This window comes from Colletes latitarsis, chromosome 6 (assembly GCF_051014445.1).
Source record: "Colletes latitarsis isolate SP2378_abdomen chromosome 6, iyColLati1, whole genome shotgun sequence".
NCBI classification, from domain to species: domain Eukaryota; kingdom Metazoa; phylum Arthropoda; class Insecta; order Hymenoptera; family Colletidae; genus Colletes; species Colletes latitarsis.
The window spans coordinates 25,971,343-25,997,418 of record NC_135139.1 but is presented as its reverse complement, the minus strand read 5'-3'; the positions used below and the strand labels follow the sequence as shown (position 1 = coordinate 25,997,418).

At 36.7% G+C, this 26,076-nt stretch overlaps 2 protein-coding genes and 1 non-coding gene across 6 annotated transcripts in view; 2 read left to right on the top strand and 1 right to left on the bottom strand.

Moving 5' to 3' along the window:
• Positions 1 to 6,191: 6,191 nt before the first annotated feature.
• Positions 6,192 to 10,246, top strand: Rexo5 (RNA exonuclease 5). 2 transcript variants are annotated; one of them, XM_076767351.1, is made up of 10 exons: positions 6,192 to 6,428; positions 7,353 to 7,528; positions 7,592 to 7,773; positions 7,845 to 8,091; positions 8,166 to 8,364; positions 8,440 to 8,665; positions 8,733 to 8,877; positions 8,942 to 9,192; positions 9,287 to 9,674; positions 9,751 to 10,246. In XM_076767351.1, exons 2-10 carry the CDS (start codon positions 7,400 to 7,402, stop codon positions 10,042 to 10,044), a joined length of 2,061 nt encoding a protein of 686 aa, XP_076623466.1. In that variant the 5' UTR covers positions 6,192 to 6,428; positions 7,353 to 7,399; the 3' UTR covers positions 10,045 to 10,246. The 2 variants fall into 2 exon arrangements, with proteins under 2 accessions (XP_076623466.1, XP_076623467.1); XM_076767352.1 differs by lacking the exon at positions 7,353 to 7,528.
• The window catches only part of LOC143342966 (uncharacterized), a 39,734-nt gene continuing 23,894 nt past the window's right edge, over positions 10,237 to 26,076 (bottom strand). The window contains exons 1-5 of one of the 3 annotated variants that reach the window (XM_076767336.1): positions 17,456 to 17,560; positions 16,752 to 17,097; positions 16,399 to 16,670; positions 16,197 to 16,310; positions 10,237 to 16,015 (exon numbers count right to left, since the gene is read on the bottom strand). In XM_076767336.1, the coding sequence (XP_076623451.1) occupies positions 10,797 to 16,015; positions 16,197 to 16,310; positions 16,399 to 16,670; positions 16,752 to 16,921 (5,775 nt within the window). In that variant the 5' untranslated portion in view covers positions 16,922 to 17,097; positions 17,456 to 17,560 and the 3' untranslated portion in view covers positions 10,237 to 10,796. Of the gene's footprint in view, positions 16,016 to 16,196; positions 16,311 to 16,398; positions 16,671 to 16,751; positions 17,098 to 17,318; positions 17,561 to 26,076 lie in introns of those variants that run through there. The other 2 variants (XM_076767334.1, XM_076767335.1) reach the window with 2 other exon arrangements.
• Positions 18,673 to 18,745, top strand: Trnak-cuu (transfer RNA lysine (anticodon CUU)). The gene has a single exon. It is a non-coding gene; the product is annotated as a tRNA-Lys (tRNA).

Below are 26,076 nucleotides of genomic sequence, written 5' to 3'. Positions count from 1 at the left end.
AACGGTCGAGAGCGGTTTCGAAATTTCGCGTCGTTAACCCATTGAGAGGCGTTTGTAATTGAGCAGCCTCTCCGTGCGTGTCTCTGCGACAGTGTAACTACGGTTTTCTACGTCGCGCCGAATGTTATGCAAATTCCCGCGCGATTGTGTGCGTTCGCGGTCGCTCTCGCTCGCGGCGCATTCATCCGTGATCCTTTTTTATCTTCCCTCACAATGAATTCGACGACCGACTCGGAAACCCGCTTGCGATGCATCGTCTCCGAGGCGTCCCTGGACACATTTACAATTAGAGAGCACGCTCTTGCGTTACACCATTTACTTACAATGCAGCAGCGCGTACCATTATACGCCGCTGCGCCTCTCTTCTCGCAATCGAATCGGGACCGACGGATTTCATTTTTCGTAGCCTGGTTTGTCGATCGAAAAATCTGAAAAAATTCCACGACACGTGCCCCGGTATTGGGAATGCCTCTGAATTTTTTCACATTTTTGGATACGACTTCGGCTCGCGCAAACTCGAACATCAAGGCTGAACTTCACCGTTTCCAGTTATTATTTACTTTCGAATTTTACATCGCTTCGTGGCTATTAAACTATCGGGTTTCCCGGTGAAATTCGATAACATCCTGTGTTTATTATTTGGTGCTATTAGAATTATCAACGCGTACGGGACGTTTGCGTCACCACGCGTATATGCCGGACTACCCACGTAGCAAAAGTATCAAACACAAAGATAGTGGCACCCGTGAACACGACTATTTCGCTGTAGACTTCGCGTCGAGTTACAGATAAACACCAGCAGGCGTGCGATATTCAATTAAATTATCGTCTCGCTTCGAAATCACGCGTTAAAACAACGCGTCTAGAGATTAATAATTGAAAGAATAATAATACGAAATAATCGTGTCGATCGTGAAACGAGTATATTTATTATGTTCCTTTCTCGATAGTATCGCCATTTTTCAGAAACGTGTCCACCTTAGCGACTCGTGTTAACGAAATATTTGATAAAAATCTGCACGTACGTAGGCTACAATACGCATCGCGCTTTTAAGACGGTACTCGTGGTCGTGTTTGTTGTGCAATCGGTAGACTTTTTACTTGACTTCGACGGTCGTTAATCATCCTGTACACGAAAATTTGCGTGCCCCTCATTGGCATCGTTGTCACGTAAATAGTACTTATGACGATCGTCCGCGTCCACGGACAACAAATAAAGCTCACAGTCTCTTAAATCAACAGACGCGTTTACCTCTTTTTCCATGAAGCTTTATAGGTTATGTTACGTTACAAATACAGGGTGTTCGGCCATCCCTGGAAAAACTTTTAATGGGGGATTCTAGAGGCCAAAATAAGATGAAAATCAAGAATACTAATTCGATGATGGAGGCTTCGTTAAAAAGTTATTAACAATTAAATTCAAAAATTTCAAATCGTTCTGGAAAAATTATTTTTGATTGCAGGGGTCAATTCTAAGCATTTTTGGTGAATACATATACCCTCGAAATTCTACCCATTTTCGAAAAAAAAATTCGAGTAGGTAGTAAAATTTTTAGACGAAATTAAAAAATTTCAAATGATTCTAAAAAACTTATATTTAGTTACAGAAGTCAATTACAAGCATTTTTGGTCAATAGACATACCCCCGAATTCCTACCCGTTTTCGAGAAAAAAATTCGAATAGGTAGTGAAATTTTGAGACGAAATTAAAATATTTCAAATCGTTCTGGGAAAAATATTGTTAGCTGTGGGGGTCAATTACAATCATTTTTGGTGAATAGACATACCCCCAAAATCCTACCCACTTTCGAGAAAAAAATTCGAGAAGGTGTGAAACTTTTTGACGAAATTAAAATATTTGAAATCGTACTAAAAAAATTATATTTAGTTACAGGGGTCAATTACAATCATTTTTGGTCAATAGACATACCCCCGAATTCCTACCTGTTTTCGAGAAAAAAATTCGAATAGGTAGTGAAATTTTTAGACGAAATAAAAAAATTTCAAATGATTCTAAAAAAATTATATTTAGTTACAGGGGTCAATTACAATCATTTTTGGTGAATAGACATACCCCCGAAATCCTACCCACTTTCGAGAAAAAAATTCGAGAAGTTGTGAAATTTTTTGACGAAATTAAAATATTTCAAATCGTTCTGAAAAAAATATTGTTAGCTGTGGGGGTCAATTACAATCATTTTTGGTGAATAGACATACCCCCGAAATCCTACCCACTTTTGAGAAAAAAATTCGAGAAGTTATGAAATTTTTTGACGAAATTAAAATATTTCAAATCGTTCTGAAAAAAATATTGTTAGCTGTGGGGGTCAATTACAATCATTTTTGGTGAATAGACATACCCCCGAAATCCTGCGCATTTTCGAGAAAAAAATTCAGAACGGGTGGGACAATAAGAGTTAATAACTTTTTAACGAAGCCTCCATGAACAAATTGACATTCTTGATTTTCGTCCTATTTTGGCCTCTAGAATCTCCTATTAAAATTTTTCCCATGGTTGACCGAACACCCTGTATAAAGCTTGTGATTTAAATGAAATTTGATCGAATAATATCGATGCAATGAATATTTTATTATAATGAGAATTAAAAATAGCTAATTACATGCCAATAGAAGCGTTTGTTGAACTATGAAAGTGACTGTTCGAGTTTTCACTGCGCCAGACATTGCGCAATAGTCGATGAAAAAAAAAAAGATGCACGAGAATACTTTCAGTTTCTTGTTAACAACAACCGAAGATACCATGATAAACCGCGCTTATGAATAAAATCGAGCCTGCACAGATTCCATTTACGATTACTGATAGGCTTCGCGAGTAATTAAATCTTTTAGATTCATCCCGGATATTTTTTATCGCGTACTATAGAAAGTTGATCGAGACTGTTTATAAGAAGTCGTTAATAATGTAAGCATTCACGTTCAAGATACGATGGACAAATGGTTTGATGTATGGAAATTTATGCGTGGCGCAAATCTTCTTAACGTGATTAGAAATTTAGAAACTAGAGTGAGCGGATTGCAATTAATAATAGATCCGTATCGGTCGATTACGAGCCTTAAAAATAAATAATTCTCCAACTAAAAACGAATAATGTTACGGGTGCAGTTTCCTTAATAAAGAAAAATTTTTAACAGAAATAAAAAATAAGTAAATAAAATAAAAAATTATAAATGGATTTGTCGCCCTCTTTTTCAAGTTTCTTTCGGTAAAACAATGACACAGCGAGGAAATAAAGGACAGAAATATTATCTGAACTATTTCTAATGTTTGTTTCAAATAAAATATAACTTCCCAATTTCACCTGTCGATGGCGAAGATAATTTTCCAAAAGTGCCAAAACGTATCGAACCGCGACAATCTTTACACTTTCTTCTTTCTTTCACTCGCGGCGACGATAAATGTTCTACTTGGCATTTCGCGCGACGCATTGTGTCGCAAATAAAATAAGTAACGCTTATTAATTAGTTCGAAGGATATAAAATCCGCCAACAACGACGGTGCAGCTGGTTTGCCAACAAATATGGCGTCGCTAAATCTCGCGACGACGTACGCCGATATCGTAAAACGCAGAAACTTTCCGTTCGACGTCGATAATTTAACAATCGTCGTGCTGTCGCTCCATTTCCCAGCGCGTTATCAAATTGTTTAGGAACGAGAAGACGAGCAAGGATTGTAAATGCTCGTACAGAAACCGCGGCCGACGAATCGTGGAGAAAGTGGGAAACGTACGCCCGCGAGCGATCGCACGACCATCGTAAATAATCCTAACCTCTTCTTCTTGCGCGACTGCTCGTAATTCTAGGAAGAACGCATTCGACGGGCACCGAACGCGACGTACGTGCCCCAAAACGGACGTATCGCTACTAAATTTACGCGACAATTACGGAGGAAACCTAACACCAGATGTATCATTCGTATGGCCTGATTTAAATTCACTTGTACATGGGAACAAGACTTTCTCCTATTTACTGTCGCGAGAAAATCTGCAGATATTGCACAGAAGATTTTACGTGTTTCTCGGAAGTCAATTTTCAGTAGATTCTTTAAAGTGATTTAAAGAAACTAGAATATACGATTACTGTATCGTCACGAATATTCAATTTGCTGTGTCAAATAATGGTTTAAATTATGGAAAAGTTGTATGCTTATGAGATAATAAACTATTTCGTCGGAAGAAACGTGATTCTTCTCGTGTGATCGCATTAATTTGACCACGTCTGTGGTACAGTTACTTACCATTCAAGGTTATTCCTCCCAAGGTAACCTTTAATAAGGTCATTGAAGGTTACGAAAAAAATGAATGTCGTTTACGTTAAAGTTAAGTTAACCTTAAAATTACCTTTGAAAGAACCGGAAATTAAGATATTCTCGTTCTTCGATCATATTTGATGGCTGTTCCACGTCAAAAATCCAGTAACGATTGTTGTGGTTGTTACGTCAGATGTTTGCAAAAATGGTTGCATTCTGTAAGATGGTGATCATTCATATTTAAAACCGTAACAAACACCGTGTATAGACGAGGATTTTACGCTAATGCCGCGGCGAGCTACTTCAGAGAAGAAAGAAACAGATTGAAGTGAAAAATATGTTTTCACCGCGCGGGTGGGGAATGCACACCGATGCATAAAGCGCATAATCGTACCCGCTTTAGAATCTTTTGATCTTCTCCGTGTATACATATAATGTATCGTAAAGTGGATGCTTGTGTCACTGGTCGTGGATAGTCGCTTTCTCTGACAGTAGCGTAGCTTCGACCTTTCTCAAACGGGGGCACCCCGAGCACATCATGTTTGATTCTAAATTAAAATACGAAAAATGATTAAATCATTTAAAGTGGGCAATAACAGTAAATCGTAAAATATCTGAACATTTCAAAGCCTGTCTCATAATTAGTTATTATAAAATTTTAACTGTTCCAACTTGTATAGTCTTAAAGTTGATTACTCTCGTCTTGTCTCGTTCATGAAGATTATTGTATACAGAGTGTTCAACCACCCCTGGGAAAAATTTTAATGGGAGATTCTAGAGGCCAAAATAAGACGAAAATCAAGAATACCAATTTGTTGATGGAGGCTTGAATTTTTTTCTCGAAAGTGGGTAGGATTTCAGGGGTATGTCTACTCACCAAAAATGATTGTAATTGACCCCCGCAACCGAAAATAATTTTTCCAGAAAGATTTGAAATTTTTGAATTTTGTCGAAAAACTTGTCCACCTTCCTGAATTTTTTTCTCGAAAGTGGGTAGGATTTCGAGGGTATGTCTAATGACTAAAAATTATTGTAATTGACCCCCGCAACTGAAAATAATTTTTCCAGAACGATTTGAAATTTTTCAATTTAATTGTTGATAACTTTTTACCGAAGGCTCAATCAAGAAATTGATATTCCTGATTTTCGTCGTATTTTGGCCTCTAGAATCCCCCATTGAAATTTTTCCCAGGGTTGGCCAAATGTATAATGAAAAAATTAGTTAACAATTTAATACCAACATGTACTATTTCGTAGTATGCACAATATCTAATAAAATTCTACCAAAGAAGGTGCTACGCACCTGCTCGGGAAACCTGGTTAATATCTATTTCTCACATATGATTTAAAACATATAATTAAGCATATCATCTAAGAATACATCCTTCCAAACGGAAAATAAGGTTAAGAATACATCCTCTCAACGCTATAAATTATGTACAGAAGAATTTGTTGCAGAAAATTTCTATAAAACATCTTTCAAACAGTTTAATAATAATTTATCCTACCACTATTTATGCCACAATCTCAGCCATTACCATTTCTGTTCATTAATATTTTATTAATTGAACCATAAATTAGAATCTTCCACATTCCTGTGACTTTTAAATTGCTTTTACATACATACGTAAATTCATTATTCTTTTTCCTAAAACGTAATAAATATACTACTTTAAAAATAGTCTTTACAGAAATTTATTACGACGAAGATGTTTTATATAAAAATTTTGTCTTTTTCGATGGAAATTATTTAATTTTTTGCAATAGTGTAAAAAATACAAAATTAAAAAGAATCTCATTTATGACAATTCAATCAATTTGTTCCACGATTGACTGTCATTCTAATTTAAACTTTTGAAACAAAATGTCCTCGTTTTATTGTTTACAAAGAATTCAATATTCTGTAACTTCGATAATATCAATTATGTGGTGACCTCTAGCGATGACAAATGTCATAATTGTAAAATAACGTGCTCTAAAACATCTCGGTGCTCTCTGTTTGTAAATAACATACATTTAAATGAAAATGTTTATGTGAAATTTAACAAACAAAAGCGGTTTAAACATGTTACATCTGCTGCTTTAAATACTTCTACCGTGAACATTTTAATTGTGATCATAGAAACCCAATGAAAGCCTAACCTCGACGTCATCAACAATGGTACGCGTTTTTTCACGTTTTCTACCACATTTTAAACAAACAAACAAAATATCTGTTACTATTTGTAGTCAATATTCCTTTGCAAACGTTTCTATACTTTTCAATTTATATTACAAAAGTATATTTCAACTCCCTTTATCATTTTAATCTCATAAAATTTTCATGGATCTGAACGATATAAATAAAACCATGATTAACAATCGATAATCGTTTCCCCGATATGTCTGTTATTTTGCGCGAGGTAGCTTTTAATTAAATTGATAAAAAGATCAAAACATTTTTCTATTTAACGAACACATTTTATGTAACTATTCGAGCAAAACATTTGCTGTACAATTTATCAAGTGGCATTTTTAATATTTAACAATGGATGGTAACCAAGTAATGGGAAGAAAAACGTTAAAACTGATTATAGATATCTTCTTATAGTAAAAATCAAATTGAAAGATTATCTTGGAAACTTTAGTCACATGAAATCCAAGAACATTATCATTGAATTTCCGTATAACCAAATGTATTTATTTATCAAGGGCTATATCTGACTCTTACGCCTATATTCAAATATAGAAATGTGTAATATTTATCTTACATTACATATAATACAAGTGTTTTTTCATTTTCCGCAATTCCCAGGTAATTCAAGCACATTGATTGATTTTAAATGTTATCTTCGCAAGTAATCTCTCTAAGCAATTCCATCCATATGTTTTATGATACCGATAAAGTATGGTACTTGGTTTATTTGATAATTTTAATTTAGCGTATACTGAATTATATTACTTTCGTTACATTTATATTATTATATTATTAATCTATTGTTTGTCTTTATGCTTTATGTTTGGAGATAATAAACAATAAAGTTAACATGTTACTCAATATTTGTCAAGTACGTACAACAGACTTTTCTGATTTCTTATTTTGAAGGTGCATAACTTTAACTTCATTGAAACAAAATAAAATAAGAAAATATTATGAAGAATTTAACAGCAAAGCAATTACAAAGAATAGAAAAAAAGAAAAAGAAGATGACAGCGCTTCTGGAAATCACTAAATTAAATGATAAGGACAGAGAAGCAAAAATACTTGCTCTTAAAAAAGCTGTTAGTATAATCTATAAAAATGAAACGTTTACAGAGAATTTTATCTCATAAGTATTATTACAGTCTGAAGAAGCACGTCAAAACAATGATACAGACAGTAGTAGTGATATTTCTATGGTAGAAGGCTCGAAGCGGAAGCGACCTTGTAGCGAGGATCTGAAAGAGGATTACTTGGAAAAATCAATAAAGAAAGAAGACACAATAATTACAGAAGATTCGAATCCGCTGGCTAATAAAAAACCAAAGTTCGTAAAATTGTACATCTATAGATTTCTAAGAGAACATACTGGTTTCAACTATCTTTCCCATACTGCAGATTAATCGGGGAGGAGTATCAAAAATTGAGGCAAGAATTAAAAGAACGTAAAAAGAGGCTTAAAACACTTCCGCGACTTCAATTAAAAGCAGTTGGTGAAAATGCTAGTTTAAGTATTAATTGTAAAGAGAAGGATAGAATTCCTATTTTCCTTAATGATATACAGCATTTATTACTATTCTCGATACATGGTACTGATTCACCTTATTCGCCATCAAGATGGTGTCACCTTGAAAAGCACAATAAGGTAATAAAAACGTTAGAGACATGCACAGACGTTTTTAAAGTAGCACTAAACGTAATCACTGAATTTTTTAAAAGGTCACGCACACCGTGGTCCTCGTCATTGAAGGGCTTTCTCTGTATCATTTTATGGCTTACGAAAGTATGTTTCCGCATATAACATCAAAATTGGAATTCCGTTTGGAAGTCGTTACACCTACAGCATACGGAGGATCGGTAGTTGAAGATCTTGCAGCTGTTCCCATAACTGGGATACAGAGCGATAGATTAATTAAAAGTATATATGTTGCAAGATAATGGATCAGCCATTGTTATAACAGATGTAAAACTATATACTAACATTTCTTTTCAGAATATGGATCATTAGAAGCTGCTCTGCAAAATACAGGCGATGTAATAAAATTATTAAGAACTGTTTTCCCGATGCAGTACTATAATTCGAATAATACTGAACCTGTTAAAAAATCATCTGAACTACCTAATAATGATCAATTTTCTCGAACACAATTACTTTTATCTTTATGTCAACTGATAGAAGAAAATTATCCGATACCACTGAAGGGCGATTTAGCGAAAAAGTCAGTATCAACGACGAATGTATTCTTAAGTGTATTTGTATTATAATGATATATGTTTGGTATTCAGATATGAAAATTACGTAATGACGAAGGACGAGTATATAGAAGCTACGGCAAAATCTCCAATGTTTGGCTTAGATTGTGAAATGTGTAAAACAACGACCGGAGAATTGGAGTTGACCAGAATATCTGTTGTCGACGAAAGGCTGGATGTAAGTTTAAAATTAATATTATTCTAACGTGGGAAAGGCAGATTCTACGAAATTGTTATCACAGATTATTTACGAAAGTCTGGTAAAACCGGAAAATACTATTATCGATTATCTCACTCGATTCAGTGGCATAACAAAAGAACTATTGGATGACGTGACAACTACATTGACCGATGTCCAACAAGTTTTACGAAAATTACTTCCTGCAGATGCGATTCTTGTGGGGCAAAGCTTAAACTTTGATCTTCATAGCTTAAAAATGATGCATCCATATGTTATCGATACAGCTGTAATTTTTAATATAACTGGTGATAGGTAATAATCGATTACCTCTTTTTTTTTTCATATTAGGATTTTGCTATTAAAGAAATTTATTTTTTCTAACAAAATTATGCTAATCGTTAACCAGGTCCAGAAAAACAAAATTACAAACTTTAGCTAGAGAGTTTCTCGGCGAGAGGATACAGGAAAGTAAAAGCGGACATTGTTCGACCGAAGATTCAATAGCTTCTATGAAATTAGCACAATTAAAATTAGCAAATAATGTGGCCTATGGAGATGCTGTGTTACTCCATCGATACAATAAAGTGTTAAAAATGGAAGAAAAACGGAAGGAATACAAACAGGCGTTAAAAATGGAAAGAAAAAAGTACGCTACTTCGCTTTTCAAATATGTGACAAAAGACCAGAAAACAGCAGCAGTTGTGGGTAACGAAAAAGTTATGAACGAATATTCTAAATATTTGACTGCTTCCATCAATGTTATGGACGATGAAAATTTTGATAAAAATGATCAAGTATGCATTTAAATTATAAATAGCTTGACTCAATAATTTCCGTTTTTATTTGACCAAAATCATGCTTTTATTTCAGGTGCGACTTGTAGTTGCAGATAATGATAAACTGGCCGTAAATCGAGCTTCTCAGATAGCAATGGAACACGCTTTTACTTTATGCCACATTAGATTGCAAGAAGAGAAATTAAAACCCGACCAAATAGAAAAAACGTTTCACACAGTAGATAAATGGATACGTAAACTATGGCAGCATATGGCGATCAACGGTTTAGCCTGCGTTATATTCACGGGAGAAAACAGTACAGGAAGCGGTGCCTGTTTCTTGAATTTAAAAAGAGAAGTACCTGAGAATTGCATAATACGAGCATAAAACAGAAGAATCTATTATTTGTATATTGTACTTTAGAGGAAATCATTAAAGAATTACATGTCTAATAATATTAGTATCCATTACAGAGCAAAATACTAATACCCATTTCGACAATTATTTGCTAGAAATGTACAAATATTGTATTATTAATAAATCTTTTTTCTATGTATAATTTTAATTTAATAAAACTGTCTACAAGTTGCGTATGTTCTGTTACACAAAGTACCTAAATTCGCAAAATTAACATTAAATTTCTTTAAACATTTTCAGCTTTAGATTGAATTTAATTTGAATTAAATTACTTTTCCATTAAGCACTGTAAATTATATTACCAATTATTTTTATAAAAACGATATATTTCCATTACAGTACGAGATATTCACAAAACGCTTATACAGATGTAACAACATTGGGATTTTGCAAACATCTACGAAGCTTTATTTTCATATTAGACTTCGGTTTATTTTAGAACAGTGAAGTTATCATAGTAAAACAATTCGATTAATATTCATTGATAATTTGGTATCGATTTACTGAAATGCATTAACAATTTATAGTAAAAAATGTACATTACTTTACACTAGATTACAATAACCAATATATAATACGTCTAATCTCTATAAAATATAAAAAGAGGATAGCAATTATTACCATTACACCCAAGTTTTACACTCGAAATGATATTCTACGATGCTTGCAGATCATATTACATAGAAGATAAATTAAATGTTTAGTATGGATTATTACAAAACTTATTTTTTACTCGACGCCTTTTGCTTTTGCAAATACGCTAAATAAGCCGAAATAGGCTGTCGAGAATTTCTAGCAAGGATTTTCTGTCTAAATGAAATTATTTCTGGAAGCTTTTTCTTTTTCTTCAATTTCTGAAGATTGACAACATTAAACTTAGTCGTACCTCCGAAGGAACTTAATGGAATGATATCTTCCGTATCTACAGTTATACTTTCGTTAATCTTTGTATCGAACATAGAACGTGATGGCAATACTTGGTCTTCAAACTTCGACAGTTTCCTCTTCTTCGCTCTTAATGACGGGACGTCTGGAAGATTTTCAAGAAATTCGTCGGAAAGCCGTTTAACACCTTTTTTCGACATCTGATTTTCTTGCTGCATATATTCCCCCTGTAGCCACTTTTTCAATTCTTTCTTAGTTTTAGGATTATCAGTAGTATATTTGGTCATTTTTAATGCTTTATCTCGGGCTTTAGAAAATGCAACTACCTCCGATTCCTCATCTAAATCTGACATTGTATCGCTATATTGGTGTAATTTTTGCTTTTTCTTAGGCAGTTTCTCAAGCGAGGCTTCCTCACTTTGTGCGACTTTTGATGATAATTTCTGCTTTTTCTTAAATACTTTCTCAGCTGGAATTTGTTCATCTTGCGACACAACATCGCTTAATACCTTCTTTTTGAGTAATTTTTCAAGTAATACATTTTTATCTTCTGAATTAACATCTTTCGATAACTTTTGCTTTTTCTTCTGCATATTTTCAACCATATCTTCTTCACCTTCTAATACTTTCTGTTTTTTCTTAGGCAATTGTTCGACTGGGGTTTGTTCACTTTCCGAAGACAGATTTCTTAATAACTTTTGCTTTTTCTTGGGTAATTTTTCAACTACGATTTGTTCACCTTCTGCAGCAATATTTTTCAATAATTTCTGCTTTTTGTTAGGTAACTTTTCGACCGTAAGTTCTTCAGACGTAACAATCTTATTTTTACCGGTCTTCTTCGTACATACTTTAATCTCTGTACTCGTGCATTCCGTACTATCCACGATAATTTTCTGTCGCTTCTTTTTCTTCTTTCCTTCATTACATATTGGTCTATCATTGTCTTCTGATTTTGCTTCAACGAACTCTTCATAAAGATCTTTTAAAGATTCTTCAATGGTGACAGGCACAGTCTTTTTCTTCTGTTTTTTTATTTTTTCATTTGAATGTATTTCCATTTCATTATTCTCACCAAGACTAGTAACAGACACAATGCGTATTTGATTCTTTTCCGTAATATTTGTGGAATTGTTTTCGTCAAATAAGGTAAAATCAGTCTTTGCTGCCGTTGGTTGTTTTCGTTTCTTCCGTTTCTTTTGACGATCGTTAGTTTCTATGTTATCAGCTACTTTAAGCAGTTTCTTTTTCAACGAGTCATCTACTTCCTGAGCGATGTCTACATTTGGTTTTTCGACATTTACATTCGTCTCCCTAAACGAATTCGATGCCCTATTCTGCTCGTTGTTTATACTGCTATTCACTGATTTTCTAAACTTATTACTGGATTTCAATTCTGGTGCACTTTCGTTCAATTTATCTTTATTCAAATACCTCGTGGTAGACGAGTCATTAGACGTGGTAGGTACCGATTTATTTAATTCTGTTACTTGAGAAGACATTCGCCTCGAAAGATTCGTTTTTTCTTCCGGTTCGATTAATACAGATGGAAAACTTCTATGCATGAAATTTTCCTTGTTTTTATTCCTTTCTAATTTCTTTTCCGTTGCTGATGTTTTATTTTCAACGTCTCCCACATTGGAATAAATCTCTTCTTCGGTTTCAGATACTTCGTTGGTTGATTCTACAGAAGGGATCCCTAAACTAACATTAAATTTGTCTCGTTTAAACAAACTACTCTTAGGCGTGCTATACTCCATTGATTTACTAAGTTTATGGACGTTTTTAGTAAATATCAATTGAGAATCGTTCAGTGAATGCTCCTTATCGTCTGTAACTTCATTTGAGACACACTTTTGTTTGGTCTTTTTCATTTTAAAAGAATTTGAAAGAGACAAATTAGACGAGTCGTGCTCTTCATTTATTTCTATCTGAGTCGTATCCGTCTTAGATCTATTTTTCTCCTTTTTATCGTCCTCGATCTTTCTGGACAGACTTGTATCGAGAGATTTCCTTAATTTAGTTTTTTCTTTGTTGAAAGCTTCTTTCTCGTCAACAATTTCTTGTTTATTTTTACTCTGATCTGCTTCTTCAGTTACTGGTTCTTGCGTTTCATCTTCAACTTCATCCATTTCTTGTTCCAACTGCAACTTTTCATTGTCTTCTAGTGCTTCTTCGTCTTCTTCATCGTTATCCATTTCTTCTTCATTTTCTTCCCCTCCAGCTTCTTCCTCTTCTTCTTCTTCGTCTTCGTCTTCGTCTTCTTCATTATCATCAACTACGAAATCTATAAGATCTGATCCATCGTCATCTGGGTCTGACGATTCAGTTTCTGACGCTCTGCATTCATCTCCCGGTACATCGTCATCCGAAAATTTCGAGATGTCTTCGCCATTAAGGTTGTATTCTCTTTGAATATCAGAGTCTATACTTCCATTAGATTCATTATCATCATCGCTACCACTTGCATCGTCGAACAGGAACTTAGGTAATCTTACGCTTTCATTTTGCGAGTCGTCGGAATCTGAATTATTTTTATTGAGATCGGAATCGGAGTCATCACGATCGGAGTGCGACGATTTTTCATTAGTCTTTTTCTTTGTAGCGCTAATCTTCTTAGAAGTAATTTCAGATTGTTTAGAATTATCGTCAGATTCTTCTGATACATTCACGTCTATCTGTCTTGGCTTTATTTTCTTCTTTGATGATTGCCCTTTCTCGTTTCTCTTAACAGTTGTACAAATATCTTCACTTTTGGAATCACTGTCCACTATTTCACTTTCTACGGACTTGGACTTATTTAACGATTTCTTCTTTTTCGCACTTCCGGTTTCACTAGATTTCTCACGGTCATTGTCCATTTTTTGAATCGATTTATTTAGCGATTTTCGTTTCTTTGAAATATCTCCAGCTGACTTACTTTTGTTTAATGGCGAATCAGAATGCGACTTATTCAAATCTTCTTCAATCGTACACTTTTCCTTAGTTTCTTTTGTTATAGATTTTTTCTTGTTCACACCTTCTGCAGATCCTATATTTTCCACGTCTTCTGAACCTTTCGTTACATGTCCTCCATCTTTAATTTCCTCTTGCTGCACAGATTTACGCGTATCATCTACGTTTGAGGCTTTACTTCTTCTGAGATTCATTTTTTTACCTCCATCTTTCGTTTTGTCATCTTGCTCCGTCTGTGAAGAATCCTTCCGCGCTTTTATTAGAACAGAATCATCAGAATCATAATCGAGCACTTCTTTCTCCTTTTCTATTTTTATGTTTTCAGCAGCCAACCATGCTTCCCTATCAACTAAGACAAGATCGCATTCCGTTTCGCTTTCATTGTCCAGCCTTTCTGTAGACATTGAGTGCACCGAACTTTTATCTACGTCGTCGCTCTTTTCCTTCCATTCGTCGGCCACAACGTCTTGAAATAAATTTACCGTGTTGGTATCAGAATCATTATCGTCGACTTCCATATTCTCTGGATTCTTCTTAGACACCTCTAGATTCACTTCAGCCTTCTTTTGCTCGTTACTTGATTCTAATTTAGGTTGGGATTGCTTTTTCGGAGTTGCAGAATCATCCAATACGGAAGTTTTTTGCGACAGTTCCTCTTTCTCAGCCACTTCTTCGCTAGACTCAGCCGGCGTCTCTGTAACAGTGGAAGATTGACTACTTTTAACCGCACTCGTTACATTATCTTCATTTTTATTAGTAGGTACAGAATCTTCCGGACACGTATGAGAGTCCGAGGATTCTTTCGCTTCTTCCATATTCTCTAAATTGTTTGTAGTACTCTCATCCTTCGAATCGACGAAAGACCGAGTATTTTCAACTACATTCGAGTCCAACGACGCTGACAGTGTCGCATTACTTAGCTCAGAATGCGAAACCGTTTCTGTAGAATGTAGCGCGTCCGTTTCCATAACATTTTCTGCATCATTTGCTTTTTCTGTATCCTTAGTCGCGTCTACAGTTTCTACATTTTCTGCATCTTCTGAATCTTTTATTGCATGCTCTACATCTTGACTACTTTCTTTAATATTCATCTCACATCTGTCTTCTGAAACGATCGATCGAACTGATTTATCAGTTTCCTCTATTGTTTCACTTTCATTATCTGTAGTTTTAATTGGACTTGTACTATCTTTTGTAGATTCCGTGTTCGTATTCGTAGTTTCTTCTATGCCTGAACTTGAAACGTCCATCTTGATATTAGCGTCTTCATGAGATTCATCGTTATCTTCTTTTGTTGGATCTTTAGATTTACTCTCTACTTCAGTAGGCGGCTCATCGTCCGGTTTGCTGTCGCTTTCAACGCACTCTAGAATCTGAATGCTATCATCGAAGCTCGAATCATCGCAGACTTCTACGACCGCGAGCTGTTTAGTTGCAGGTTCATCAGGCGGAACCATGTTTAATGATTCAGTGTCCGTATTTAGTTCTAATTTTTGCATATTATCGGTACTGTCTGCGTCCTCTTCTTTTATTAGTGTGATCGTCTCACTTGTGTCTGCTAAAGTATTAGTTGCATTACTATTATCAGTAATTTCTTTCACAGGAACGACTGTATCGATTACTGCTTCCGATGATTCCTTTGAATGGCGATGCGCTGTAGAATCAATACTAGGAGATTTGCATTTCTCTTTAATTATCTTATTGGCGTTTATGTTACTCGCGGATAACGGTTTTGGACTTTGTAATAATACGTTAGAAATTATATCGTCTTTATTTAGCGAATCATTAATAATGTTTGCTGCTTGATTTTCTTTATTGCTAAGATCTTCGTCTTGTTCTTTTAACGAATTACTCAATAAATTTTCGACTTTCAATCCCAATTCCTTAGATGCGTCAAGGTTAGTACTTTGCGAGTGCACTTCAGACACATTAATCAACGAATCCTCTTTTTCCACGCTATCCGTAGAATCGTTTTCACTTTGTTTCGAAACGGTTTTATTATCATTTGTCGTTTGTTTTTTATCATCAACAAACATAGTCGTTTCAGCATCTTCAGAGGTATTTGAAAAAAGATTCTTTGCAGAGATGTTCTGTGCCCCCTCAACTGTTATAAATGTGAATATTAGTTAGTTATAATTCATCTCCTACTATCAGCAATTTTTGATCACAAAAATTTCCGAAAATATTTGTAGGATTAAAAACTGGTTAATTATTATTAACAACGAAACATAATATATACAATAAAAAAACATGAACGATGTATTACGAAAACGAATTAAACTTACCACGCGTATCATTTTCGGTTGTATTTTCGACTATGCTTTCGCGTTTAGTATCCATCTTTTCTATTGAAAGTACTAACAATTTATTTATCTGTTTTGGACTAGTATTTGTAACAGCTGAAATATGACAAAATCAATATAAAGTTATTTTTCGCAAATTAATTTTTCTTAAAATTAAAAAGAAATATTCCAAAGAATAACATACGTGTTTCATTAAGCTCCTTCACATTAGGTAATGTACGCTCGACTGTTCCCGTTGATTTTCTTACAGTTTCTTCATTTTCTTCCACAACAGTTGCTTCAGACGGTGCTATGGATGTTCTTCTTTTTGCTTTAATGGGTGTATGCAATTCAGTTTTCTTTGTTTCTAAAACAATATCAGGTTCCATAGAGCTAGCTCTCGTTCTACGTGTATTTCTCACTGGTGTTAATGTTGGGGGCGATTTAGATTCCGAACCAGCTCTTATTAATCTCTTACTAAACAAAAAATTAATACAAAACATTCAATACAGCGTAAAAACTAAATTACAATATTAAACATAAGAATATTCCATATACCTCGAACGATTATTAGACTTGTTAAACATTTCGTTCGCAGTGATACTTCTAGTCTTCTTTGTCGGTGTGACAGTAACATCTACTTCTGCAGCTTCGCTTATATCGGATGTTGCAGAGTTCTTTCTGGACCGCAAGGTTCTGCTCTTCTCAGTTGCTAATGTATTATCCATGGTGCTCGTTCTTCGCCTAGTAATTCTCGTTATTTGCGTATTACTGACGTTATTGGCATCGCTTGCTGGCGACTCGGGTGAAGATTCAAAATGTTTAACAGCTGTTTTAACTCGGGAACTACGACGCAGCGGGGAGTCAACAGATACCGACCCGGCGAGACCACGAGCCTTGCGACCTGAAGATACGATATAAATGCTTAGAAATACCGGGAATATATTCGTTTGAGTTTCGTAAAATGCGCACTGTTTACTTTGCGCAAGTTCAAAAGATGAATTCGAGCAATGATACACGTTCTTAAGCTGATGAAAGTATGATAATCGATGCCGAATCGACCGTTACAGTCGTCGGCCGACCGAACCGCGTGCGCGCAGAACCCAAAAAATGAAAAATACAAACCAGCTTTTACGTCTTGCTCCTCATCTGAATCTTTCGCAGAGCGTGGCATTTTAGTTAACGCTCAAACCACACATCAAACAACGAATATTTATATGTACGTGCGTATAACAAAAAAATAAACTTCAAAATCTACGCACAAACACGTGTTAACTTCCAAATTCAAACGTTCACCGCACTAAACGATTCTCCTTGTTGCAGACCACACTTACAGCCAATGTTACCAGACGGCACGCCGGTCACAGACAGAACAGACCCCACCACTCACGCACACTAACGTACACGCGAGCTGCTGCACTTCGGGCAGCTTCGGGAATTAGACAAAGAGGTCGTTTCGTCTTTGCTCTCGAGTCAGTCGAAATCCGACTCGCGTCAACCATTTTCTTTCCCGGAGGAATTCCTTTTATCTCCTAAGTTCAGTAACGTAAGAGTGCGAGAGATCGAAATCCGTGTTACCCACGAAGAAGAACTTTTCATCGTGGGTAATACCGAGCTGATGTAATGAAATATTGGATAGAATTTTTCATAATAGCAACTCCGTACATCGCGGCAAGACTTTTCTACGTTTGCTGACTTTACTAATTTCAATAGTTCGATCGAACGCTGGTTTTTTCATCGGATAGTACGTGAGTGGGGGATCAATTTCCCCGTAGGATCGGTTGGTCGAAACTCGAAATTCTATGCCGGTTGAATTAGATTACAGCTGTTTAGAAAGCGAGAAGAAGAGGCTCGTTTTCGCCCTTCTTTCTCGGACTCCCGAAGCTGCCCGAAATGCAGGAGCTCACGTACACGCATTAATGTACGAAAGTGGGGGGGCAGTCTCGTCTGGGCACCGGTCTGCCATCTGGTAACATCGAGTTGCTATCGGAAATGCACGACCGTCTCTCGGTGTGTTCTGCGTTCCGATTGGTAGGATATACGCCACCAATCAGAATTTCACCAATTGAGAATTATTAGGGATTTAACACCATCGTACTTACACTTGTTCAAACAGTGTAAGACGAATAGTTGTACGCAAATTGATTACTTTTTTAGTTCGTGAATACTAAAAGTAATCGTGGTAATCATAATCAGAGTAATTAAATCAGAGTAATTAAATATTTAGCAAATTATAAATATACAAAGGTAACCAACAAGTTTCTATATAAACACACAGAGCTCTTAACAATTATGTTTATCTCAAACGACGTTAAAGTTGAACGTGATTTAACCTAGCCAAAGGAATTCTAGCGTCGTTTTATAAAGCAATCTGTGCAATTATATTTTCAAGGAGTTCGACAGATTCCAAACCTACTTACGAGTGAAATTACTATACCGTACCCTGTTGAAAACAACGTTTTTGGAAGGGTTTCTCAACGCCCGGCTAGCTCAGTCGGTAGAGCATGGGACTCTTAATCTCAGGGTCGTGGGTTCGAGCCCCACGTTGGGCGACTTTTTTTTTATTCTCAATTCGTGTCCAACAATAAGAAAACAAATGATCATCTGTACGAGCTAATGAATGTCTATTCGTTTCGATACACGCTTTTATGCTCGGATACGTTAATTACAGGTTTCTGGACCAATTCGTTAAGTTCTTGCAACGAGCCTAGTTCGATCGTCGACTACCTCCGATTGTGGAACGTTCAACTTCGAAATGTAAAACGTATCGACGATGAAACGTCCACAAGCGGCACTGTATAATGTCAATTAACGTTTCTTTAGCAAAAGGAATTAAAGAAGCAAGAAACCAAGAAAATTAAATCACCATAAAATTGACCTCAACTGTAAAACATCCTATTAAAGTCGAGGTTTCGGAGACCCCTGCGCTCCGGTGACCCATTTTTACCCCAACGTTTCCGCTATCGACCCTGGACAACTTCTAAACCTGGGATCTTCTAACTTGACCCAGTTTCGTTAGGTTCTACGCCTGCGTGTCCTTGAATCAATACGTATTTCACATCTTCGCCACGCGTATCCGGTATCAGCCGGGGTTGCTTTAAATATCAGAAGAAAGAAACGACCAAAAGAAAATTTATTCTTTGAGTACAGTTCGCCGAATTCTCCATGGTACCATCGATGAAAATAAATTTAATACCCTTCGTTTGGATATGTAATAAATTTTTAATGGTTACGATGCTCAGACGAGCAACTGTTTCCTTACACCCCCGCCAAGATCCGCCATTTTAAACGTATGTGCTCTCTTAACCCTTCGAGTACTGTGCCGGAGTCACTGTTGACTCGTCGCTTTCTTTAAGCTCGAGTTTCAAGCAAGAAAATATACAGGGTGTTCGGTCACCCCTGGGAAAAATTTTAATGGGAGATTCTAGAGGCCAAAATAAGACAAAAATCAAGGATACTAATTTGTTGATTGAGGCTTTGTTAAAAAGTTATTAACGTTTAAAGTTTCACTCGTACTGAATTTTTTTCTCGAAAATGCGCAGGATTTCGAAGGTATGTCTATTCACCAAAAATGATTGTAATTGACCCCAGCAACCGAAAATAATTTTTCCAAAACGATTTGAAATTTTTTTTTTCCGTCGAAAAATTTCACACCTTTTCGAATTTTTTTTCTCGAAAGTGGGTAGGATTTCGAGGGTATGCCTAATGACCAAAAATGATTGTAATTGACCCCCGCAACCGAAAATAATTTTTCCAGAAAGATTTGAAATTTTTGAATTTTGTCGAAAAACTTGTCCACCTTCCTGAATTTTTTTCTCGAAAGTGGGTAGGATTTCGAGGGTATGCCTAATGACCAAAAATGATTGTAATTGACCCCCGCAACCGAAAATAATTTTTCCAGAAAGATTTGAAATTTTTGAATTTTGTCGAAAAACTTGTCCACCTTCCTGAATTTTTTTCTCGAAAGTGGGTAGGATTTCGAGGGTATGCCTAATGACCAAAAATGATTGTAATTGACCCCCGCAACCGAAAATAATTTTTCCAAAACGATTTGAAATTTTTTTTTTCCGTCGAAAAATTTCACACCTTTTCGAATTTTTTTTCTCGAAAGTGGGTAGGATTTCGAGGGTATGCCTAATGACCAAAAATGATTGTAATTGACCCCCGCAACCGAAAATAATTTTTCCAGAAAGATTTGAAATTTTTGAATTTTGTCGAAAAACTTGTCCACCTTCCTGAATTTTTTTCTCGAAAGTGGGTAGGATTTCGAGGGTATGCCTAATGACCAAAAATGATTGTAATTGACCCCCGCAACCGAAAATAATTTTTTCAAAACGATTTGAAATTTTTTTTTTCCGTCGAAAAATTTCACACCTTTTCGAATTTTTTTTCTCGAAAGTGGGTAGGATTTCGAGGGTATGCCTAATGACCAAAAATGATTGTAATTGACCCCCGCAACCGAAAATAATTTTTCCAGAACGATATGAAATTTTTGAATTTAATTGTTAATAACTTTTTAACGAAGCCTCCATCAACAAATTGGTATTCTTGATTTTCGTCTTGTTTTGGCTTCTAGAATCTCCCATTACAATTTTTCCCAGGGGTGGCCGAACACCCTGTATATCTGTATTAGCGAAATGTTAGTATGAGTCACTAATGACTCTAGCACGGGTTACGAAGTTCAGTACTTGAAAGGGTAAACTATCGTTGTTTCCAGGGCGTCCAAAAACTCGACACGAATCTTTTCCTGCATTTTCTCGATCGTCTGCAGGATTCTGCAAATACTTTTAATGTCGCCGCGACTTCATCAAAGACGACCGACGCCTTTGTAATTAGGCCGCATTTTGAAATGGTCTCGAGCACTTCGAGAAGATGTTTTATTTCAAGGGACACGCGCCTCAGACTCATTTATTTTATTCCTTACTCACGACAGGCGTTGCACGTTTCATCGACGGAGGTGCATTGACTCTAATCGTGCATTAGCGCGTGGTCGAAGGCCAGCAAGCCCGAGGACCGATTCAACGCAAATTCTTGCACCGTTTTTGGCGCGACAATCGATCATTCTAATCGCCGACTCATCGCTCCGACGCCGGAATCCGTGGCGACATCGCGCTCGTCCGCTGGCGTTTGAAAAATATTAGGCAGGTCAGTCAGAAGCCAACGCTGAGAGTTCTATTTCCATTAACCGGTCGTCTTCCACTTATCTGGGCCATTGGCACCGTGAAATCACAGACGGAGAATTCACAATGCACTTGACTCTGGCGAACTAACCATATTTAGGACGTGTTACCTACCCCGGAGGTGTCTTTTCGAACTCTGACGATAATCTTTATAATTTTGCTTGCTCAAATTTGCAACCTTTCGACGTTGAAAATTATCAATAGACTAAACGATCGTCGTCAGTTTTGATTAATCGATCGTGTCTCAAAGACAAAATGGCGACCATCCTTCTCTGTTCCATAATAACAAAAGCAAAAATGTTTAAGCGAAGATTAGTTCGTGGAATCGATTGCAAATTTCATGGAGTTCGATATGAAAGAATATGTATATGAAAATGGCGGATGGATATAGATCGCGGGTACCAGAGGAAACGAGCATTCTGATTTTTCGAGGGTGAGGGTACGCGTTTGTCGTAATTCTTTCGCGGCCAAAATTAGCGGACAGGGTAGAAATTGTTTATCAGACTATAGCAAAAGGGTAGCGATGACCGGCGTCTGCGCGTTGCGGCGGGTGCTATGTATAGCCAATGATACGGCTGGTGTTCGGGGCATCGGTTCCTCCGTGCGAATCATATGTTCATTGTAGGCCTGGTGACCGGCCAAGGCGGACACGGTACTATACTTGCACCTTCGGGGGTGAAAACAAAACAATTTTCCACGTCGAGGGGTCTCAAAACCAGTGTCGAAGTTCCATTAAACGATACCTTAAGTAATAAAAAAGACGATCGAACCTGATAACCGTTACCCGGTTAACTGTCGAGTAATAAGAACCCGCGTCGCGTAAAACCAGTGGAAAGTTAAAAAATAAATAGTAAAAGAGGATCGAGAGACGGATAACGCGAAGTTCGATGGCGTGATACGCTCGAGGAATCGAGGTGCGTGTTCTGCGTCTGTGTCCGCGAGAAGCGTTCCTTCGGATATAGTACAGACGTGGACGAAGTTGCTGTTTACACAAGAAGGTAATTAGTGTAAACTAATTACACACAAACTCTACGCTTTTCTCGTCGAAGATCATAGATTCCGGGCGGTGTACAAGTTTCGAGGTTTGCGCGAATACTCGAAAATTAGCGTCCGAGCGATCGTTTCCGAGTATTCGATGGAGCTGTCCAGGAACTCTGCACGCGTTAGACTCTGGAGCAGTGGTTTTCAACTTTTTTTTATAAACATATTAAGCAAACAAGTTCTGAAGAAGTATAAACGTTTCTTAACATAAATGGGAATTTTCTAATCGCCTCCCTTCTGAAATAATAAAAACTACCCACGTTGAGAAACACTGCTCTGGAGTACTGTTGTCCCAAGCTGTCCAGATTTTCTTTAAATGTTTAAACAAAATATCGAGAAATAATACCCTCTTTAACTTAGGTTAGGCGGAATAGTTGCACGTTTCGCTGATTTAAAGATCTTCAAGCGAGGGTCGGTTGAGGATTTTGTCTCGCGACGCGTCGAACTTAATTCAGTTGCGTCTGAAAGCGTATGGTATGGTTGTGTTGTACGTGCATTGAGAACTCATCGAATCAAAAGGTTATTCAACGTCTTATCAGAATATTATGATAAATAAAAACATCTGCATATCGTTGGTTTTATTAAAATCTATTACACAACTTAAGCGACCAGTATGTTTCTTAACTTCTGTCGCGTAGCATTTCTCCGCTTTCTTCGACTCGATCTAATCGCGATCTTTGGAAACTGATTGTTTATCGATGCACAGAGCGTTGTCTCGATACTTTATCAATCAAACAGTCACGTTGTCTCTAAACTCTTTTTCGATGAATGTAAGTTGCAGTTTCGTCGAACAGATAAAAGTTTCGATAAATTCCCGCGGGAGTGTAACTTTCCCGGAACCTAGTTGCAATGTAAACATTTCGTACGAACTTCTACGATAAGTAATCGCGTAATTCATTGGCAAAAGCACTCGACCAAACTAGTTAATATCGAACTCAACGCTTTCTTCATTTACTTAGCGAAGATCTACGAGTCGCGTGCGAAGGATCTCGTTTACGAAAGAGTGAGTACAACTTTCCTCTGGATAAACATTAATTGTTACGTAATGGGGTGGCTTTATCGTTCATGGTTCGCGTTTGCGAGTGAAATTGGTACGAATCGAATCCTCCGTCTGGTCTCGATCGTAAATTTCGGTCTACGCGAGACGCTAAGCGACAATAAACCGGTAGTCAGAACAAACATTTGATTTCCGCGCGATTATCTTCGCCTCGCGTCTACCATGGAACCACCGATTGTTTAATCATTGATAATTACTTCTACGACCGTTTTAATCGCATTTACGGTGTTTTCTTTTTGGCTGAACGTCATCCACCAAAGATTACAACAGCAAATTACCCTGCACTTTGAGCATTTCATTGTCGAGAGAGTTTCTTTGTCGAGCGGCCATTGCGTACAAAAGCTCGATAATCGAAACCGTCCAAGAATTCCGTAAGCTCCCATTCGTACAATTTTCACCATCAAAGAACAAGATCGAGATTTTATACGTTTCGATACACTAGAAAAATAAAAAAGTTTATTCGACAGGCATAAATAATTCCTGCAAAGTTTAGAATATTGGTTAAAAAAAAAAAATGATCTAGAGCTTGTTCCTTCTGGACTCTTGTTTTTATTTACTGCGTAGACTTCGTTGAGGGAATTCTCGAGAAAATCTGCACCATTCGCGACGCGAAAGAAACGCGATATATCGAGTACGAATACCTAGAATCGCTCAAGTAATCGATACGTGTTTTCAAATACCGAAGAAATTGTCTGGACGTACAGTGATGTCCCTTGTATCTAAAATTCCAGTCTCAGAATTATCAAATAAAAAACAAGCTCCTCCGACCGGAACAAACATCGAACTGCGTGACATTTTCAGATCGTGACGCTTCCACCTACACAGGGTGTTCGGCCACCCCTGGGGAAAATTTTAATAGAGGATTCTAGAGACCAAAATAACACGAAAATCAAGAATACCAATTTCGTGATGGAGGCTTCGTTAAAAAGTTATTAAATATTAAATTCAAAAGTTTCAAATCGTTCTAGAAAAATTATTTTCGGTTACGGGGGTCAATTACAATCATTTTTGGTCATCAGACATACCCTCGAAATCATACCCACTTTCGAGAAAAAAAATTCGAAAAGGTGTGAAATTTTTCGACGGAAAAAAAAAATTACAAATCGTTTTGAAAAAATTATTTTCGGTTGCGGGGGTCAATTACAATAATTTTTGGTGAATAGACATACCCCCGAAATACTGCGCATTTTCGTACGATACAAAAAGTACGATACAAGAGAAAGAAAGATATCTAACATTTTTTAACAAACTAGAATCTCATCTATCACGTGTCTTCGCTTTTGTCTGCCCCTTAGGTTGATAACGAGATTACGCGTAGCATTTTTTGCGGATTCCCGTGACCGATGATCACGTGCCTATGCTACTTGAAGCAATCAATGTTTCCCTAGTGTGAAATTTCTACTTCCAAAAATAGCTTTTCGAAATCTTACGAACAAGCAATTTCGACCAAAGCGATAATTTATCGAACAAATTAATAATTCGCAACAAATAGTGAACTTAAATTTTGTGAAATTACGAATTATTATGGGAGGATGATGTATTTTTAAAAAATTTGCTAAAATTCGCGGTCTCAATCGTGGAACGCAATTAATAAAAATAATATTATAATTCGCCGTGATACGTATGTTTGGAGCGATAATAATTTTTTAAAATAAGACTCCCATCTCTGGGGTCGTTTTCAAAATTTCAGGATTAATTTAAATTTATAAATACGCGCGAGAACTTTGAATATCTTGAGAGACCGAGACTCAAGGGTACGTAAGCTTTCTGAATTTCTATAACATTTGCAAGGAATTGGATTTCGAGGATTTATTTTTGTCGATAAGAAAGAAAAGCTGAAGAAAAACACCCCGAATACGATAAAATCATTACTGTTCAATGGCAGGGTGGATTTTGCGCACCAGGGCGCACACCCTCTATCCCTCCTCCCGGTGAGGGCGAGGGACTAACAGGGGTTGTACATAGATCTCTGCGGCAAACTGTAGACCAAGCAGAGAGTATTGATCACGCGTTGGTAGCAACGGTGAACTCCGAAGGTAGTTCTTGCACGAATTCTCAAAGAAAATTCAATTTTCCCGGAATTTTCCAATCGATATCAACCTGTTGCTACCTCTGGAGTATCCTCTGTACAGGTAAACAAATTGCATAAAAACAATCGCGATGTTACACGAGCACGTTCAGTGTTTATTCGGGAATTGTTGATTCGCTGTGGACGTTTGCGAATTATTTTATCGTCCTGAACAGCTGATTGTCAACAGTGAAACTAGTCATCGTCGAAAATAAAGCCTTCTGCCTCTCCCCGACACTTACCCGGTCTATAAATAATTATTATTCGTCAACATATACATTTGGTCGTTGCTTTGTAACACGATGAACAAACTCGTCGAATAAAAATAAAATGAAACAACGAGCATGTCTAGAGTATCGTAGACTGTTATCGTAGTTAAAGGCGGTTTCGTCGCGTGTGAAACAATAAATATAGTCCGATATATTCCAATTCCCATTGATCGACGTGTTCGTTCGCGAGCCCGTGTTTTCCGCGAAGCAAAACAATTCGCGTCGGCGTCGTTGCACGCGATTCGACAGGTGCCGTTGCTGGGAATAA

What these genes read in the sequence shown, in the direction of transcription:
- Rexo5 (XM_076767351.1), top strand. Translation starts at nt 7,400, where the DNA reads ATGAAGAATTTAACAGCAAAGCAATTACAAAGAATAGAAAAAAAGAAA. An exon ending in CTGGCTAATAAAAAACCAAA is followed by an intron (nt 7,774 to 7,844) that starts GTTCGTAAAATT and finishes CCCATACTGCAG; the next exon opens with ATTAATCGGGGAGGAGTATC. An exon ending in ACCTTGAAAAGCACAATAAG is followed by an intron (nt 8,092 to 8,165) that starts GTAATAAAAACG and finishes ATTTTTTAAAAG; the next exon opens with GTCACGCACACCGTGGTCCT.